The sequence below is a fragment of the Dermacentor silvarum genome, chromosome 4 (genome assembly GCF_013339745.2).
Source record: "Dermacentor silvarum isolate Dsil-2018 chromosome 4, BIME_Dsil_1.4, whole genome shotgun sequence".
In the NCBI taxonomy this organism is placed as follows: domain Eukaryota; kingdom Metazoa; phylum Arthropoda; class Arachnida; order Ixodida; family Ixodidae; genus Dermacentor; species Dermacentor silvarum.
In genome coordinates, this window is record NC_051157.2 from 10,706,492 (window position 1) to 10,721,018 (window position 14,527).

General features: G+C 43.8%; 2 protein-coding genes across 4 annotated transcripts in view; one reads left to right on the top strand and one right to left on the bottom strand.

Moving 5' to 3' along the window:
* The window catches only part of LOC125944643 (uncharacterized), a 55,102-nt gene extending 51,993 nt beyond the window's left edge, over positions 1-3,109 (top strand). For 2 of the 3 annotated variants that reach the window (XM_049665195.1, XM_049665196.1), the window contains exons 13-14: positions 110-1,235; positions 2,240-3,109. In XM_049665195.1, coding sequence (XP_049521152.1) covers positions 110-831 — 722 coding nt within the window. In that variant the 3' untranslated portion in view covers positions 832-1,235; positions 2,240-3,109. The remainder of the gene's footprint in view (positions 1-109; positions 1,236-2,239) is intronic. The other variant, XM_049665197.1, reaches the window with a different exon arrangement.
* Positions 2,529-12,704, bottom strand: LOC119449425 (uncharacterized). The gene is made up of 7 exons (XM_037712595.2): positions 12,512-12,704; positions 11,994-12,067; positions 11,047-11,073; positions 10,496-10,692; positions 9,764-9,848; positions 7,911-8,122; positions 2,529-5,770 (listed from the first exon to the last, which is right to left on the bottom strand). The coding sequence occupies exons 2-7, from the start codon at positions 12,063-12,065 to the stop codon at positions 5,677-5,679; spliced, it is 687 nt and encodes a 228-aa protein (XP_037568523.1). The 5' UTR covers positions 12,066-12,067; positions 12,512-12,704; the 3' UTR covers positions 2,529-5,676.
* Positions 12,705-14,527: the final 1,823 nt, after the last annotated feature.

Genomic DNA, 14,527 nt, shown 5'->3' on the forward strand with positions numbered 1-14,527 from the left:
CATGTTGGTGAGAAGCTAAAAATTGTGCATTTGCATGCTTCGCTCAGTTTACCTTCATGTGCTGTTTTGAGAGCTGGTACTAACTGTGGTCTTGCTGTGGCTTTTGCAGTTCCCGACCCTGACGCATCCTGCAAGAACAGTGAGAGTGAATGCAGGGAGCAGCATGCTAGTGCTGAGCCTGCTAAACCTGTGCAGCAAGAGATGCCTGCCACCTCGGGTCCCCAAGATCATTGCCTCGTAGTCGATGGAGCAAAGGAAGACACAAAGGCAGATCAGGTTGCTATGGACAAGCCCCGTCCAAACAGCAGTCTCTCCCAAAGCCTTGAGCATGCACACGGTGACAAGTGTGCCGCGCCTCAGTGTACTACTGCAGGTAACGCTGTAGATGTTTCTCAAGAGACTTTACTGCATCACTGTAATAGCAACGGGCCTCTCAATAGCAATCCTTCCCCCAACCTGGAGCATGACATCAATTTTTTTGCAGGTGAGCGACCTAGTGGAGGTGATATGCTCGGAGCTTCACAGGGGACATTAATGGAGCATTGCAATGGCAGTGCACACATAACTGAGGACTTGCAAAATAAGCCATTGACCCGGAACAGCAGCCAGTCTTTATCACCTCCGCGTCCGATACACCATCCCAGTGTGCTTGTTGAAAGCAAGGCAGTTATGGGACAGGACCACAATGCCAGCACCATCATGACAGCTGCCAACGTTAAAAATGGAATTCCAAGCGGCCCAAGTGCATGGGGAAGCCGGCCGATCAATGACAAGGCAGAAAACACCTCTTTTCGACCGGCAGACATGCAAGTCTTGAAGGATTTGGCTTAAACTGAGACCATCATCTCAATTCATCGTCGCGTAATGCATCCTTCTCTTCGCCATCACCTCCTGTCGACAGTGATCTTCAACATGCATCACACATACTAGTCCAGAATGAATTTGTTATCAACCAGTTTGATTTGCTACATTTGACAGCTCCAGTTGCGATGAGCCTCATTTTTAGTCCCTTTTTTTTTTCATGATAATTTTTATGGCACTGTGTTTATAGCATTATATTATTCCTTTACTGTTCAAAGCTCAACGAGAAAGCTTCTCCACAGTGTGTAATGCAATATGCCATCTTGATTAACTTCAGAGCGAGTAATCACAACATTATCATCTGTTTGCCATTATGGTCCATGGTGAAGGTTACGAGCAGTATTTTGGTGTCTTGTACTACTACCACTAATACCGTATATACTTGTGTAAGGGCCGCACTTTTTTTTTCTTTTTTTCGGAATTTTTGCTTGGTGCGGCCCTTACACGAATCAGGCCGACGACAGCTCACCAAAGGTCTATACTGTTTCCGCAACAGCAGCAGTGTGCAAGAGAGTCACAAATGACATGCCAGGAATGTTTTTATTACGATTCCATGTCGCTATCGCTGTCCTTGCCCTCGGAAGAGCTTGCCTCAGCGTCTGCATCCCCCCCAGAGACGATCATCCCAAGTACCGTCCATGCTGTTCGTCGTTCTGCGACGGTTAGAGAGCTGGTTCTGGGTCATAAACCACGTAGCCCACCCCCGACTTGCCTTGAATTGTGCCTGGGGTATTTCCATGTGGCGAGCGATGTTCAGGGCTCTCACGCGTACCATGTCAGTTGATACAGGGTAGCCGTCAATTCGAGTGTCGATGACATATTTGACGAGTTCGCCTTCGAGTTCCGGGTATTTGCACTTCTTGCCGCGAAACGCCTTTCGGCTCCTGTTGGTAGCGGCGGGGGCTTCTTTCTGCTTTATTCAGTAACGCACATGCTTCTCGTCTACGTCGTACTTGTCTCCAGCTTCTCGCTTGCTGTGCTCCTTGGCATATTCAGTCACTTGCAGTTTAAATGAAGCAATGAACGATCTCAAATGCCGACCCATCTTCCTTCACCTGTGCTGACTCAAACAGGGCTCACTATTACTGACGCAGTGACACCAGTTCACCGGCGACATGATGCAAATGATGCACCACACAAAGCAATCATGGCGCCGTACGCCAACGCTCAACCAACGCCTCCTAGGAGGCATTGGCTCAACCAGCTCAACGGCTTGGCCGGCGGAAGCGGAAAACTGGCAGCGCCATCTAGCTTCGATTGAACTAACTACACCTTTCTCACGGGACTTTTCGAACTTTCTTTTTTTTGAAATTTCTCCTTTCAAAGTAGGGGTGCGGCCTTTACACGAGGGCAGCCCTTACACGAGTATATACAGTAGTTAACTGGTGCACAAAGACATGAAACATGAACGGATGGGACTGAGAGAAGTTGTGCCAGTTGATGTCTTTCACGTTATCATTCTTTGCATAGGAGCATATTTTTCAATTTCGAACCAAAGAGCCCATGACAGAATTCCTTGGTACAGTCAGACTTCAACATAAGAAATCATTGGATAAAACAAAGCACAAACTAAAAAAAAAATTGTCTCACCAATGTTAGTGTATAACAAATATTTTTCATGTTGAATATGATCTCGTTATAAAGAGGTTCAACTGAATTTCCTACATACATGGCGTTTTATTGACATCAAGAAGTAAATAATTCGACAGAGTGCATGAGGAATTCAGGATGCCAAATTCTAGCTTTATTTCTCAGGATTGTATTTTTTTTTTCTTATGTACACTAAAGAAGGCCGGCTGCAATATAATGGAACTCCTATTTGCATTTGTAAATAAGCTAGTAGTGCCCCTGGCTCACTTGTGAAGATTGCACCTATGTCACAATTTAAAAATTAACGAACAAAAACAAGGTCTTGCACCACTGAGTGTACTAAGTAGTTAATACAGTCCAGCAACACGATCAACACTGAGTTTTGTGCAGTTTGGAGGGGAGCAGTAAAAAGTCTCTCCTCTAAAACTGCTTATCTGAATTATATACAAATCTTTTCTACTACACATGACTTTGCTGTCAGCTTTGCCAAGTGCCTCATCCAAGGAAGCAACTCCACATAGCCCATTGATGCGTGTTGCGTGATCCTGCAGGAGCGCAACTAAAAGTGATCAAGTGCTGCGAACCAGTAGATACTTTCAAAAGACTCTTGTGTGTGCTGTAAAATGTGCCTAAATAAACGTCATTGTACTTGTTGAACTATCATCAAATTACTGGCATTGAATACGGCATCCTACAAAACCGACAGCAAATTTCCGTTTCCACAACCACTTGTTCCTTTTTACCATGGCTCCACTTTATGAACTTGAAAAACAATGCCTCAGCCTGTTCCATCAGGCTCCTTAAACAGCAGAAGCCGCGAATCAACATGCGACTTAGTACAAAATTCTATGGGGAAGGGGGGTGCTGCACAGCCAGCCTGCCACTGTTGGTTCTTGCTTACCAACAACTGCTTCACATTAGAAGTGGCAGCTTCTTTGCCACTGCTTTTGAAGTCATGCATTGAGGATTACTGCATTTACAAGCTCCAGAGCACACAGGATCTGCTTTTCATGAAGCCATGGTAGAACTAATAATTAGCACAGCCACGGCTGCTGGATATAAAAAGGTGCGGCCTGCCGCGTCAGGCGGACTGCAATGGGACAGAATATCTCAGCCGTAGTTGAATTCTCGGCCACTTGGCTAGGATGAACGGTGCTAGCTGTCGGAGTTGGGACGCGTCAGCTTCCACGCGCGACAGCATTCCAAGTGCGTTTCTGACGCATTTACTATGCCGATCTACGGCTTTTTTTTTAATGCTTTTCTTTTGTGTATGTCTTCGGCTGATGGTGTGGTGGCGGATGACACCGTTTTTGATGCACGCGGCAGGCTGCACTTTTTTTTTTTTTATCGAGCGGCCGTGGCACAGCAATTGCACCATGCTCAAAAGCACACACAACAGAACTGCGAAGTGGCAAATGCCGCCCAGACACTTTAGATAAGGGTTGGCTGCCTACTTGGACCACATAATGCTTGATCTCAGACCACAATAACGAAGCATTTTTAAGAGCAGCAATCTATGCCACAAATCAAGCGAGTAAAGCACATATAAGAAGTAAACATTAAGTGAAGAGTGTAACAAGTGAAAGCCTGCCACTTCACAAGTAGGTGGGGCAACTTCTTCCACTGTCATTCCCACAAGAATGCACAGTAGTTTGATCAGAGAAGAAGCTCCTTAAGAAATTATAGATGCATGGGAAGCTGCTTACCAAAAATAAACATACAAATAGCCATGTTGCAGCATTGCATGCACACTTTGCAAGGTTCCCTTTAGAAGTAGGTTGCGAGCAAGTAATGAATAGATGCATCTTAAGGGGCCCTCCAACGCTCTTCTAAATGCTGCAAGGATATGCTCAAATTGGCTCATAATTGCTTTTTTAATTCTGTGTGAATAGCTACCTAATATATTGGCTCTTCCAATCAACGTATTCAACCAAGATATCCCAGAATGCCAATGAGGAAAACTGTGGCATCAACACGTTCCATCGTCCACTTCATGCATTGATGCAGACTTGCACGAACAAATCTGCAAGCCTATTTGTGTGCACATGTAGGAAGTCCACATCCCATGGTTGTCTGTTGTAGCTTGCCTCAGTTGACAGGGCTGCTGCCATCCTTTCGATAACAACATGCACAAAAACTTAATATAATGACTGAGTCACAGAGGGTGTGACTTAAGCTCTGAAAGCTTAAACAAACATCAAATGAACACTGACTCATTCAGAAAACTAAAAACAAAACAGCACCAAGAACACCGAGCCCATACTTTGCAGTTGCTTCTTAATGCCAATTCCTTTTGTTTTACTGTGATCATGCACCAAGGCATGCCCTTTCTCTGCAACATCCATACCGACATTAAACGATAAGTTCTGCTGATAAGATTTACATGCTCCATAAACAAATGTGCAACAACTACTGGGAATCGCCACCCGTAAACTAGCTTGCAGTACAGCTTTTCCAGAAGCACTTTTTCCAATTGTATGCAAGAATTTGAAACGTAAAAGAAATGTAACATATATTGGTATTTGAACTATTATATAAATATGTTTCCTGTGTGCTTAACAAATCACTGCAGGCATGCAAGACAATTTTTTCATCCAACCACACAGCTGAGTGCAGATACTATCAATTCCAAGCTTCACTTGTGCTGGGAGGGACCACAATGCAGCAAGCATAACATGCCTTAATTGAAACAGCTGCAAGTCGCAACAAGCAGATATTACTACTCAAACAGTTCTGAAGCAAAAACTCTCTCCAGATGTATACATTTGCAACGTTAAATGGCTTGCACAAAGCAACTGCGGCAAGCCAAGCCTTTGAACATGGTGCAAGCATTCTCATTCACAACTTGTCACAACGGCTTGTTTCACAATAAAATCATATATAACATCTCTTCCAGCATAACAATAATTGTACTGCAGTCGCCAACAAACACGTAGTATTCGTGTACAAATAAAAAACAGTTCATTGTAAGTGACTCATTATATGAAGCTGCCGACGAAGTGTCACATGCTTAACTTGTTGATGTGGCTCGATAGCTAAGTTCAAGTGACCGAAAGCAAAAAGACTGGAATCCACGTGGGGGTTCCGCACATTGTCTTGCTGCTGCCATCCTCTGGCCCCGACCCGTGGCCACAGGTGCTTGTGGAGGGAGACTGGGTTGTGGATGATGTGGCTGACGGCTGTGTTGTGATCCCTAATGGCTTTCTCTAGGGAAGCGCTCCTCCGTTAGAGGTTGGGCAGTATGTCTGGATGGACGTACTTCACCAAGTCTTCCTGACTGCCTATGAACACCACCTTTTTCGCTGTGACCTCGTTAAGCCTGAAAACAAAATGTGAAGGAAATTTTTTATGCTTTCCATTTCTGCATGACTTCAGCCTCACAGGGCCAATGAAAACAGCCTTTATTTCTTTGCTTGAAACCAGGAGCCGTGTCCTTGAGTAAAGCGACAGGCTCGACAGCATCAAGTTGAATGGTATGTTTCCATGCAAAGAACTGATGTATGCCATACATGGGAAATAATTAAGAAGTTTTAGCTCAAGGGTTTCTATCTAAATACATGGGAAAGGAGAAATCATTTTTCTTGCCAACCACTGCACCACATTTAGTGAAGTTTGTTGCTTTGGTTGTTCTAATGAATGTGCAGAACTGCAATATCTATTTTTCGTGCAGAGTTACAGATTTGTAAACTTTGTGCTGCTTTTTCATACTTCCCAATTTTTGAAGACTCTTGTAAAAAATTCAGGTCTTAAATCAAAGTTCCGCTTCCATTAGTCACTAGAACTTTCTCTTTCAAATGCAACAAATTTCATTAAAATCTGTCATGGGGTTATACCAGAAAAGCACTTCTGCATTTTACATGCCTTCGAATAGGAGGCATCAAAGTTACGCCCGAGCTAGAGCTTCCCAATACAGCCCAAAGTTGTCCTTTGTTTAGCATGAACTCTGTACCTATCATCTTCAAGCTGCCACTTCCCTCTTGTTTTCTATTTTCCTCCCTGTCTATCTATTGTCGGCTGAAAAGCAGGTCAGAAAGTGTTATCTTGCCCGACGTCCTCTACCCTTCTTCTACAATTCTACAAATCTCTCTTTCCTGAATCTAGCCTTGGCAGGTGTTTAGCCTCAGTATAGAACGAGAAGACACAATTGTGTGCCGTAGCCACATGTCAAGAAAATACCCTTCTTTTAATGCAGGACGTTACACGCCCCCTCACAATGGTTCTGAACACACAATCTCTGCTGCAACTGCCAGCTCTTGAAGAATTCCATGTGATTAATGCTATGGCACTTAAGTAGAAGACACTGCCGAGTAACTATATAGTAGGATGGCAATCAGCACCACAAGATGAAAAAAAAAAAGCAGAAAGAAAGTGGGCTTTCAACACCGTATCCAGCAAAAATATCTAATAGATTATCGTGCTCTTACGTCTCCATGCACTTTTTCACTTGAAATGTTCAAAACTGTTAATGAGTCCTTCAAACACAGCTCCTAGAGTGCTGATCCATCTCACTTTACTACACACTGCTCCATTTCCAGATGCACCAAAGCAGCTTGACACTAGGCATTGAATTGAATTGTGGGCTTTTACTTGCCAGAACCAGTACTTGATTATGAGGCACGCCGTAGTGGGGGACTCCGGATTAATTTTGACCACCAGAGGATCTTTAATGTGCCTCCAATGCACGGGACATGGGCGTTATTGCATTTTGCCCCCATCAGATTTGATCCCGCGACCTTGTGTTTAGCAGCGCAAAACCATAGCTGCTAAGCCACTGCGGCGGGTTGACATTTGGCGCCACGGCCCAAGAAACACTGTTTAGGTGTGGACAGCACCTCTTGCAGGAAGAGCTGATAATGTTCCCTTGTTTGAAACGACACCATGAGATTACTTGTATGGTTGTAACTAGCAAAAATCAGGTCCCGAGGTTTCTGCTCTCTTCCTTCTCTCCCCCGCCCTCCCTTCTTGTTCATTCGAATCATTGATGTCACATGAGAGGTGGCAATTTTTTTTCTATAGGAAATGTGGACTGTTTTGGCATTGTTTTCAAACAAACTGCACACAGCTGTTTGTGGAAATGCCAGTGCACATACACACAATGCTCAGGTAGAATGCTGCCCTCACTCCACTGTGAAGTCGATTGAGCGAAGCACAACAATACGTGCACTTGGCTTCTTCGGTGTTTTTCAACCAAGCTGACTGTGAGTCAATCTCATCCTGCGCCTTTGGGAGACATGCAGATGAAAAAATGTAGGATCTACCAGCCACGCCACCTTTTCACTGGGTGACACAACCATTATCGGTCTGTTCGAAGCCAGTGCGAAAAAGAGGTTATTTTGAAGTGCTCGTGACAGCATCTGTTGCACTGTGTCCACACCTAAAGATATATCTTGCACCGTGTCCGGCATGTGCCAAAGCAGTAAATGTCGGACATCTAACTGCGCAGTCAATGACGTACTTACCAACCACGGATGACACTCCAGCACCCAGAGAAAATTGCAGGCGAGTTGAGAATGAGACAGATGCCCAGCCGCTCAGGGTAGTGCTTGCTGAGCAGCCAGATGAGGTTTTTGATAAGCGGATAGTCCATGCTGTTAAGGCCAAAATCCTTAAGATCGAAGATGATGCACAGGTTATCTACCACTTCCTCGAAGCACTTCTTGCACGCCTCCTCCTGCGCACACAAAAATTGCAAACACCAGTGTGAGCCGATGAAGCAGGAGCACTAGCACGTATGCTCTGGTTCAACAGAGCCTGTTAATATCTCAGGTGCAAGATACAGTGGCATGCATTTTTTATTCTAACCTTTAGGAGATTTCTGCACACACTTCTTGCATAGTTTTTTAGAAGTACTGAACGCTGGGCGAGCTGGTATTCCATTTTAACGAAAAATAGCACGAAAAACCAAGGGACAAGAAAGAAACAGCATAAAAGCTGTTTCTTTCTCGTCCCTTGTTTTTTGGCGCATTTGTTTTATAACTTATTATTGAGTCCACCTCCAAAAACCACCTTCCAAGCATGGAAACTAAGCTTTTTACTAAGTGATCCTGACTGAAAAATGTGATATATTAGCAAAATGTGGGCAATAAACAAAGCATCAGTTAGTACAATACCTGGTTTCAAGGTTGTAAGAATAAAAATGCAGGTAAATATAATAACTATGTTATTTAACGTACCAAAGCAGCACGGTACACAACAAAATGCAGGGCTTCCCCCTTTAGACACAAATTAATTTTATCTGCTGGAATAAGGTACTGCTACAGTTTTTAACGACAACAAACCTGCACAGACATCTTTGTCCTTAACTGGTGTTCATTTTACAGCATGTGATTGCGACTGGCTGTGCTCCCGTGTTTCTCTACTTTATATCTACCCTGTCCCCAATCTTGCTTATAGGCATCATAAAAAGCAGACAGCATTAGAAGAAACTGACAATTTTGAATTTTTCACAAAGTTAAATTGTGTCCACAGATGTCCTCTCTGCAAAATATTTCAGGCAGGGGCAAAATTGGACTATATTACAAACTATTTTATGTACAGCATGCTCAAAATCACGCAGCCACTTCACAAATTTAGTCTGGTATAAATATTTTAAAAAATGAAGACAACCCGCTACAAGGAAATATAGTGGCACTACCAGAAAACAGTCAAACCTCTATCTTCCAGCACCCGTTTGTTACATTTGGGCAGATTTACATTACAGATGGATGCAGGCAACAGATATTAAATATCATCAATTTTTTATTGCTTGTGATTTCAAGTAGCATTGCACAATTGTAGGTGCATGTTAGTTCTGACTACCGGAGGCTCTTTTTGATCTGCACCGAAATATTTGTACAGGTACATTTTTTGCCCTCTGCTCCCATTGGCACTCGGTCTCGTGAACAATTTGGTCTCATGATTTAATGCTTCTCAAGTTGTTGAGGCAGCAATCTTGCTCAGTTAATGCGCCTCACTACCACTGGCAGATCCACATGGGGGGGGGGGGGCGGTAATGGGGGGGCCCAGGAGCCCCCCCCCCCTCCTTCTCTCTCTCTTGAGACATCTTGGCTGACAGTATTGATTGTGCCGTGATCTCTCCCTCTGTCCCCCACATCTCTATGCTTTGACGAGGGCCACCCTTGGAAACTACCCTGGACTGCATGTCCTACCCTGTTCCGAACATGTATTATGTTCAATTATTTAGAAAGCTTAGCTTTTGTAATTACCTGCTTCTCAACAGTGACACAAACACAAGTTTTACAGGTCCCATGGCAAAAAGCAAGAAAGCATTTGCGCCCATACCCAGCTTCGGAAACAATGTATCCTTCCTTACCAAAACGTACACGATGAATCGAGTCAGTTCGTCTATCTCCCGCTCTTGTACATTATGCTTGCGGGCAGGGATATATATGACGGGCCTGGAAGTCAATGAGTAAAAGTTAATGGCAGTTAAACCGTTACTCATACTGGTGGAATCATGGCAGTTTTAGTAACAGAACAACGCCAGGTTCGTATGTCTGCACAAGTAAAATACCAAGTAACAAAACCTTTATTTCACACATTAAGAAGCAAAAAATCTAGGTAACATGCCTTGGCTTTTCAAGAAATACCAAAAGCGGCTTGTTTTTGTAAATTTTAAATTGTCGCCAAGCTTAATATTCCTACTACTTTCGGAATATGTAATTATGCCTCATACCATCTATAAAGGTTAGCTTAAGCTAGTAAACATCAACAGCACAATCCGCAGAGCATCATTTATTTCAGTGTAGAGTGCTTCATTTAATACATCAGGTTCAGTGATACCATGAAGATAACAAGGTGTGATTTCTCCAAAGAGTTTCCTGGTGAACCTTCATTAATATGACATCCATGGCAACATTATTTTCTGCAGGTGCTGTTATGTAGCTCAGATAAACTTTTCAGAAAAAGAATTACGATGAAAATATTCTGTGCAACCTTGATCATTCAATCTAGGTACATGGCCACACACACACACAACCTTTGAGAAACAGCACATTTACTTTTCCCATCAAGATAGTGAAAGTAGGTTGGTGTAGTTGCATACCTGCCATAGAAGTCCCGATTGGGGAGAACCATGGCCTTCTTTGTTTCAATGTTTCTTTTGATATCCGGGTCATTGGCACTGATAGACTTGACGCCATATTCAGTACGCCACTTGTTGCACTTGAGAATTGCCTGGAACGCGGCGTCGACGGTGCGAAAGGCTCTCAGGAACCTTTTTATGGAGTAGTCATTGTGATACTGCACAGCAATGGAGACAACATCATTGTTAGGTGTCTCAAGTACAGCTCCATACTAATCCATGAGAATTACAGTGAAGCTCCTGGCAGCAGATTTACGGTACCAATTCTTGTATTGAGCTCAACTGAGTCGAGATCACAAAGGAGCATGAAGCTGGTACTGCCATTCCTCTGGTGCCTAGGCTGAAATGAGCTCTTCATTTTTTCCGTATACCAATATTTATTAGGTGCACCAGTGATAATGCGAGTACAGCTTTGTAATAAAGATCTTGCGTCAATGAATGGCACAGATAAATTGCATGTATCATATATATTGCAACCGGTGCAAAAACGAAACCATCGTGAGTGTACTCACCTGATCCGGGTCTGCATCAAATATCATCTGAAATGACACAAAAAGATAACCATCAAATCGCCAATCACTGCTAAGTGCTATAACGATCCCAGTCAAATAAAAGTTGCTTAAACCAGTTCGAAATTTCCAATTGAAACGAATTGGATATTTCCAAGTGTGTTTTGGGACACCCATTGGAAACATCCAACAGGTCCAAATGGACCAATTGGTCTCTCAATTGAGCTTCTCAGAACCAACATGTAAAAAAATAAAAACAAAAAAGGCAAAATAAATTAAAACCTAGATGGGCCCTAATTTTGATATGACGCGGATATATATGAAACTCTTTTCAAGAAGCTTACTCAAGCATGAATACACTATGGCAATTCTCTTCAATGACATATCCACCATTCACCACTTCACTATGAGATACATATGTCAGGTGCTACATATGTATGCAAAATTGTTTTGACCAAGTAGTTCTAGTGGTTCATGAGAAAGTGATAAAGTTTCAAAAGAGACGCTTAAGATCACAGAAAGCTAAATGCCTCTCTCCACTGATCACGCCAAAATGCAAAGACATTTTATTTGAAAACTCACATTATGATTGTGCTATTATTATTATCAACTATTTTGTTGTTTCACGACATTACTCATGCAGTGACTTCCAATCGGGTTCAGTTGGGGCCAATTGGGATACGAAGCTCCAATGATGTCCGAATGAAACCAATGGACTTTCTTACGATGTCCAATTGGAACCAATTGGGTCCCATTAAAAAATATATATATATACAACTGAACACACTGTTGGTTCGTTCTTTGTTTGTTTGCTTGTTGGTCTGTCTGACTGGGATATATACCGTTAAACCGTTGTTTTCTGATGGACGCCGCAAGTGCGAGCTGGATATGCATATTAGCCGGCATTTGACGGCTCGTAAATGAAAGCGGAATCAGGGTGTTCTACTCACCTTTAGTCGTTTCTTGAGCTCTTCGAAATCCTCCTCCGATACAGGCGACGGCGTTGAATCATAGTCTGCCATTGCTGTTGACACAACGATATCAAATGTCAATTGCTGCAGCGTCAAACCGAAAGCAAGGGCACACGAGCTGTATCTACTAATTTCCCGCGCTATACAACATGGCTCGTCGCAGATAAGAAATGATAAGCAAACACGTATTTCGACGCTCGCTTAATCACCAGTTCAAAAGCGAATTACAGCGCCAGTAACGTCACAGCTAGCTCAAGAAGGGGCTGAAGCAACAAGTTAGTTTGCTGAAGCAGCAGCTGTCCGACGCAACGCTCTGTTTAAAATTTAACGGCCCGTAAACGAATCATTATTTTTCTCCACGACATTCAACTCCAGAGAACCCAAATCGACGCCGAAAAACTAATCACATCGAAAACTTATCAATGAAAAGATCAAACGTATGGCTGGGCCAGAAAGGCGTGGGTACGGTGAATCAAGGAAAGAGCGAAAGCAAGAACCTGTGTTGAACGAAGCGGGCGAGTTGTTTTCTGCTTTCCGCGTTACCGACGACAAGCGTATCCAGTGTTCAGGGCCCTAATTAAGTGATAGACGCACTTATCATCGTCAAACTGATAGAAAACCCGCACAGGAACCAGACGTTCAACCGCGCTTCAACGGCCACCGCTGCTCGCCAGATGTCACTAGTAGTTCTCTAGGGTGCGTTTCCGTGTTCTGCAGTACGTAAAATGTAAACGGGTTTTTCAGGTACTGCTACGTCATAAATGTGAAAAAGAAGGTGCTTAATGATCGACTTGCACATAACGCCTTTTTGCTCAGTTATAATAACATCGAAAAACATGTTTGATTTACATGAGTACGAATGTTTTATTGTGCGAGTCGCAGGTGTCGATTATAAATCCCCTCCATGACTTTTTCCGCAGCGTCAGCTTCGATTAAACCGCACTCATGACCGCAATGCATGCTGAGCCGCTGAGCGCCTGAACATTGGATGGCGCGTATATTCAAAAGAGGCAAAATGTATGACCGGTGCACGGTGTAAAAACATTTAGGTGTTGACACTGCGCGCGCGCGAGCGTGCAGATGATGCTCGGCAGCGCGCGGGCGCACCGAGTAGCTCTGTTGCGAGCAGATAGATGGTGCCGCGGTTAGCGGTCCCAGCTATGGTCCCAGCGGAGAGTTTTCAGTTATTTGTACATGAGGAATGTTGACACAAGATGGAGGAAGCTGACCAGAAAATTGTCAATCAAATATTTGGACTGCAGGAGGGGTGCAAACCAGGAAACAGCGGTTAAGAAAAAGGTTAAAGAAACAGAGAGGGGTCTATGGAAAACAGGGATGCAGACGAAATCAGCACTAGGAACATACATAACTTTCAAGCAAAAAATTGCCAAAGAAAATTGTTTGAAGCCAGGACTAAGATGTACCGAGTCAAGTACCAAGGTTCCTCTCCACACGATGTGCGGTGCGTGTGGAGAGGAAGAGGAAACGGCTGTACAGTGCAAAGCAACGGGGCTGATTTTTTCAAAGCATTGGGGTTTAGGGACAGTGGAGGCAAAATAGAATTTAAGTGGGTAGAAATAACCAAACGGAGGTTATCTGATTGGTGGCTAAAATCAAGGCAGGGGTGAAATTTCACCCACCACAAAGTACAAAATATGTTAATAGTCACTTCTAGCTAGGTGGCGTATTCCACCGCCCGATTTAAAGGGTTCACCCTCATCCATCCATCCAACCATCCAGCTTAGCAGCGCCGGCGGCTTGACATTCTCTGCTTCCCCTAAATTTTCGTTCATAGTGGAGTGAGTAAAATTGAAAGCGCGAAGGAAATTCGTTGTTTCAGATTAAAGTGATAAGTGTACCAGTCTTAATGCTTCGCTAACCTGAAGGTTCCTTGTGCAGGGCGTGAATGACGTGAACACGGATCGATCGGGGGCAGCACTCAAAGCCCACTGAAGTTACGCTCGCGCGCACAATTTGTTTTGCCCGGTCTAGCCGTTCATCCAAGCATAAAAAAATATAAAAAATAAATAAAAAATAAAAGCGTTAGCCGACGTGCTACCCCTCGATCAAAAGAAAATAGTGAATGCACCGGAAAATGTTGTATTTCATGCTTATCGCTGCTTCCATTCACACTCAGAAAACCGTTCAAGCATCGTTGCGCGAATTAGTGTGGCCGCGATATAAATTCAGAAATGAAACGGCGCATACCATCTAAACAGCACTAATTTCAATTTCTTCACAGGAAATTGTCAAAAAATGCGCTTTCTGCGAGTGTGCAGACGATTGCCCGTCTTATATCTTAGTTGCAGTACTCAAAGGCGCAAGGAAAGAAAGAGTTAAACAAAAAAAAGGGGGGGGGGGGTAACCCTGGGCCTCAAAGGGGGGGGGGGGTTACAACCCCCGAACCCCCCCCCCCCCCCCCCCCCCCCCGTCCGGTGCGCAACACTGTCTGTGACTGTCTCGCCTACAATTACAGAGACGATCGCTCGTACACGCGATAGCGCGTTTTGACC